The sequence below is a fragment of the Oryx dammah genome, unplaced genomic scaffold (genome assembly GCF_014754425.2).
Source record: "Oryx dammah isolate SB20612 unplaced genomic scaffold, SCBI_Odam_1.1 HiC_scaffold_8, whole genome shotgun sequence".
Taxonomy (NCBI): Eukaryota; Metazoa; Chordata; class Mammalia; order Artiodactyla; family Bovidae; genus Oryx; species Oryx dammah.
In genome coordinates, this window is record NW_024070192.1 from 19,836,372 (window position 1) to 19,842,371 (window position 6,000).

The 6,000-nt window shown below is 40.8% G+C and overlaps 1 protein-coding gene across 5 annotated transcripts in view; it reads right to left on the reverse strand.

The window, feature by feature from the left end:
- The window catches only part of ATP6V0A1 (ATPase H+ transporting V0 subunit a1), a 52,992-nt gene extending 47,272 nt beyond the window's left edge, over positions 1-5,720 (reverse strand). For all 5 annotated transcript variants that reach the window (XM_040245248.1, XM_040245246.1, XM_040245250.1 and 2 more), the window contains exons 1-2: positions 5,597-5,720; positions 3,548-3,711 (exon numbers count right to left, since the gene is read on the reverse strand). In XM_040245248.1, the coding sequence (XP_040101182.1) occupies positions 3,548-3,664 (117 nt within the window). In that variant the 5' untranslated portion in view covers positions 3,665-3,711; positions 5,597-5,720. The remainder of the gene's footprint in view (positions 1-3,547; positions 3,712-5,596) is intronic.
- Between the last annotated feature and the right edge of the window lie 280 nt (positions 5,721-6,000).

Here is a 6,000-nt window from a genome sequence, read left to right on the forward strand (position 1 = left end):
AGAAAGAAAGAAAAAGGGTTTGAAGGAGACAGCTCACTCTGATAGTGCAGTAAAAGAAAGACTGTATCAACTGCAGCAAAATATTAACAACTAATGAATCTACACCAGAGTATTCAGGCTTGAAATTTTTCAAGATAAAAATGTTGGAAAAAAAGAAAATACTAATAACAAAAAAAGAAAAATAAACTTTACATATACGACAAACTATACCATCAAGAGGGAAAAGACAAGCCACAGCCTAGAAGAAGTTACCAGTAGAAAGTTTAGAAAAAGATTAGCTTCCAGACTACAAAAAGAACTTAAAAAAAAAATCCTACAAGTCAGTGAGCAAGCAAACTCAACAGAAAAATAGGCAGACAATATGGACATTCATGGAAAATGAAACTCATTATATTCAATAAACAATAAGATACTAAATATACTAATCTAAAAGGCACAAATTAAAACAATAAGATACCACTTCATAACCATCACATGGGCAAATTTCTTTCTGTCTGAGCACAGAGGTGTTGGCACAATTGTGGAACAAAAGGAACTCTTCAGGCAGCGACAGGAGCATGAACAGGTACATTCACTGTGAAGTATAGATTCTGACTACATCTAACAGGGACACACGATGATCAGCAATGCTCCTCCTGGTTATAATCCCTAGAGCAGCAGCAGGTCCATGAGAGCAATACCATTTTCATGTAACACTAAGACATTATTTGCCCTTTTCATTCTCATCCTCTTATGAGTCTGCAATGAAATTTCCCAGAGGCTCATAAGATATGTCACGGCAGACTGCAGAAACAAGTAAGAATCAGGCTGTCTTCTACTAATTCAGACACTAAAAGATTTTCAAAAGTGTAAAAGCCATATCCTTCTTCTCAATTATTTTTTTTTATTTTGGAAAATAGTTATTTTTCATAAAAAAATTATGGTAACATGTGGTGGGCTTATTATAATTTTTAAATGAGTTAATAAATACTTCAAAGATTTCTCAGTACAATAATATCAATAACTGTAACTCACATAAAAACCCTCAAAGGTCCTCAGTAATTTTTTAAGAGTGTAAAGAGGTCCTCAGACCAAAAAGTTTGAGAACCACTGCCCTGAAGAAACTATCACATATGCATATTATGATATATACATAATATATAGAGAAGAAACTATCACATACATATATATATATATATATATGAATCTTCACTGTACCACTCTAGAGCAAACAACTGCAATCAACCAAAATGTTCATCAGAAGGAAAAAAATGCTAAACTGTATACTCTTACAATAACTATACAGCAATTTAACCTACACAGGTTGATACTACCTGTATCAACATGGTTAACCCTCACAATGTTAAATTTTAAAACTACTTGCTAAAGGATATATACAATATGAAACCATGTACATAGTTTTAAAACATACAAAACTATACCACATATTATTATTTAGTGATACATACCTACATACATACACAGCCAAAGTGGGGGAAAAACACAAAGGAATGACAAAAGCAAAGATCACTGGAGAGGTCACCTTTGTAGGGGAGGAGAGAGAAATGAATGGCATGGAAGAAAACTACACTGGCATTTTTCAATTATTTGTGGAGTAGTTCTCTTAATTAGATAATAGAAATAGTTACAGGCATAACTCATTTTACTGTATTTCACACTACTGCACTTTGCAGATATTGTATTGTTTTACGAATTGTAGGTCTGTGGCATCCTTGCATCGAGGAAGTTGGTTGATCAGTGCCATTTTTCAATTGCATTTGCTCACTTTCTGTCTCTGTCACATTTTGGTAATTTTCCCAGTATTTCAAACATTTCCTTATTGTATCTGTTATGGTGATCAGTAATCTTCTGAATGCAAAAAGATTACCACTTTGTTGAAGGCTCAGATGATGGTTAGCATTTTCTAGCAACAAAGTATTTTTAAATTAATGTGTGTACTTCCTTTTAGACATAATGCTATTGCACACTTAGTGTAGTCTACAGTCTACAGTATAAATATAACTTTTTCTTTTGGCCACGCCACTCAGCTTGCAGGATCTTAATCTTTCAACCAAGGATTGAACTTGTGCCCTCAGCAGTGAAAGTGAGGAGTCCCAAGCACTAGATCATCAGGGAATTCCCAACATAATTTTTAAATGTACTGGGAAACCAAAACATTTGTGTAACTCGATTTATTGAGATACTTTATTGTAGTGGTCTGGAACTAAAATAAATATTCACTTTATTAATTCCTATTAATTTTTGTTATGACTGACATAAAAGTTAAGAACACTGAATGCACACAATGGTGTTAGGAAGGGAGACACCATAGGACAAAATAAAGGATTGCAAATTGAGGATGAGTTAGGTTTGATTTAGCCTTCAAGTCTAAAACACTGGAAGAATATTGATGCATTAGCTGAGTTAGGTAGGAGAACATTTGAAAAGAGGTAATATAAGAGGGTTCAAAGAGAAAAAAGGAATGAGACCTTGTAACTGGATTATATTTGTGCAATTTCAGCTCAGACTGAGAATTTCCAGAAAGCTTGCCAATTCCAGGAAGTCAAAACTGATTAATTCCACTGCTTTCTGACCACTCCTCTTTCATCTATCCATTCATTCCAACAAATATTGATTATCTTATATGTGGGCACTAAGGATATAAAGTGAATGTCTCTATCTTCCTGGTGCTAAGATCACTGCACAAGAGACATTCTTTAATCAGTCACTCACACCGATGAACAGAAAATCAGGACTCTGATGAATGCTATAAACAAGAGACTTCCTGGTGGCTCAGACGGTTAAGCGTCTACAGTGTGGGAGACCCAGGTTTGATCCCTGGGTTGGGAAGATCCCCTGGAGAAGGAAATGGCAATCCACTCCAGTACTATTGCCTGGAAAATTCCATGGACAGAGGAGCCTGGTAGGCTACAGCCCCTGGGGTCGCAAAGAGTCGGACACAACTGAGTGACTTTACCTTACCTTACCTTACATGGAGCTTTGAGATTGCGTAACAGGGAACTGTTAACTGCCCCTTTCTTTCAGCACCGTAGATTGTGCCTTCCTGATCAGATTGTAAGCCTCATAGTATACTTTTTTTTTTTAACACTTAGATTGTCCACTTTCTTTTGCTATCTCCTCCAAAGTGCCTAGCATAATGCTTCAAAACAGTGAGTATTCAGTATACCCTTAGGCACTATATATCTGTAACTGGATGCTTCAGATTTTGTAATAAATATGGGTGTTAAGGAGCCCAAAAGTGAAGTTCAAGCCTTGATCTTTTGAAGGCTGAGGATGGAGGTTGTCCTCCATCTGCATTTCAAGCAATTATGCTGAGAATGTTTCAGATTATCCTCCACAGGGTAGGCCAGTAAAAGTGTGGAAGGATTAGCACAAATCACTTTCACCTGTGCAAAGACAACTTGAAATGTACACTCTTCTAGTAGTAAGCCAGTACTATAATGTTATTTTTGCAAATAAAAAACAAAACATTTGTCACAAGGCAATTTGCCATAATAAGAAAAATAAAGTTCAGTGGTAATCAAGAAGCGGTGCCGTAACTACTTACATCACGAAACTGAACCTTTCCAAGTTCACCTAATTCACTGACACAACAATAAGCAGCTTCTGACTGTAGAAAAAGCTGGGCCAGTGTCATCTCCTCACTCCGGAAAAGCTCCCCCATGGTGGCAGAAAGGACCGGTCAACTGAGTACCGGGATTTCTCTGCAACCTAAAGCAAAAAGAGAAAATTACATGAACTTGGAACTACCAAGAGGACTGAAAGCAAACAACACCCCAGGAGGCCTCTTCCACTTTGTATTTCATTTCTCCCACTCCATGCTGACATCCTTAGCTTAGAAAGACAGAAAGAAGAAATTGCAAAGGCTATTACTGAATCCTCTTGTGAAGAATGCCTGATGAACAGTCACTTCCTTTGCAGTCAACATCAGGATCAAATGACAATAATGTGGGACATCTCAATACATAAGAATGTATTCAGATTAAAAACAGGAACTGCGAATCCGAAACAGCTCTTTAAATACCCTGGACACAGTATTATAAGGCAGTGACATTCACAGAGATCTTTTTTTGTTTTTGCCTGTGTCAGGAAACAATCAGAAGAGACTTCAATTACCCTCTCAAAAAGGATGTCTCTGTAGAGATTAGTTTTCTATCCTCTACTGCCAATTTCTAACAGCCAAAGTCCCAGCACTGCCCTCAAGGTACAGCTACCTTAAAGGATTTACCTTTTCAAACTCCTCACAAAACACCATTTTCTCCCCAAAGAATCTAAACACGTAAGTGTTAACTTCTACATACACACACACAGAAACAGCTTACACATCATGTCCAACTTCAAGTCAAACATGATGGGAACACATGAAATGACAAAGCAATTTTATCGTCAGAGAATAAGCTTTCAACCTCTGCAGCTTTCTGTTTTTTTTTATCCCCACCTTCAAGATTAACTACGTTCTTCCATCTGTTAAAGCTTCTCACGAATGAGCCAATAAAGATTCCTTCTGGGGCGGTCTTACCGTTACCGGGTAGGAAAGACAATTGGCGCTATCAGTGGTCCTGAAACTGCAATTATTTATTCTCAGTCGGCTACTGTAAGGCACAGACTGTACAGTATCCAAACTCAACAAAATGCACGTTATTTCTGGTATCACGAGGGCATTCCTAATGATAAGCGAAACAGGCATCAAAGGAAGAGCTATTTCTCCGGAAGCCTGGGAGACATTTTGAGAAATCTGAATGACAAAACCGTTGTGCATTTGGCAGTCAAGGTAGCAAAACAATACATTTAGATAGAAGCAAGAATTTCTCAAGAGATTATGTAACTTGACTCTGAGACTGCCTACACCTGACTCATCCAAAACAGCTGTCCACCTCCCAACACGAATAGATTCCACAACCTCTAAGCACATAAAATTATGCCAGATCAGCATAGTTCAGAGGCTGCCGATAATGACAACCTCCAATGAGTTGCCTCCCTGTTTCTGCTCTTTAATGATTACAAGTCTCCCTAGAACATCTCTGTCCCACTGGAGCCAAATCGAAAAATAAAAAGGCTATAGCGATCCGGGGGTGTTGGCAGGGTCACAAAGCAAAATAGGAAGAAACAGTAATCCTGCCCAAGAGGAGTCCAAATAAAGACCTCCCGAGCCCTCCTGCCTCACAACTGCCATCCAGCCCTCGCCTCCCTTAACGAGGTATTCAAGTTCATCTGCCTCATTTCCTGTCTATCCAGTGAGAAGCAGGAATTCTCCGGGCCCAGGCACACCTACCTCCTGGAGTGGGGAATAAAGGGGAGAACCCTCAAATGGGAGTCCCTCTAAGAAGACCCCCAATTCTTCTGCATTCCCAATAACCTTCAGTTTTTCCACCTTCCACGTAAATGGGAGAAGGGTTCGGGGCCTCCAAAAGAGAGTGAACCTCCTGTTCCTCTGCCCACAGGAGGGGTACCCGAAGAGGAGTGAACCCCTGCTAATTCCTTGAAGAGACTTGAGGCCCCTGCTAATTCCTTTGACAACCGAGGGGGCCGTTAGAAGGGCTTGCTTTGCCCCTCAAAAGCCGCTCTCGGCCGCGCTGTACCCACAGCCCCCGCTCACCTCCAGTTGGGGGGCCGCCGCCAAGGCAGCCGCGGCAAACCCAGCCCGCAGCCTCCGCAGCTCCTGGCAGCCGCACCTCGACGTGCGTGCGTCCGCAAAGCCCCGCCTCCGCGCCGCCGCCGGCCACCGCCCCCACGATGACCTCATTGCCATTGGCCAATGGGGTGCGGCCTCAGCCGGAGGCCGCATTGCGGAGTCGCGGGGGCGTGGGCGAAACCCTGCGTGCTGACGCCATCTTGTTCCCGCAGCCGCAGCTGCAGGCCGCGGAAGGCCGGCTGCGGCGCAGGTGCTGGCGGCCTTAAGTCATTGAGCTCTTCAGAATCCGTGTTCCCTAATAAGTTTCCTTGAAGCCAGGCTGTTTGCTTTTTAAATTTTCATATCCAAGGAGTTAATTCACAACTTTT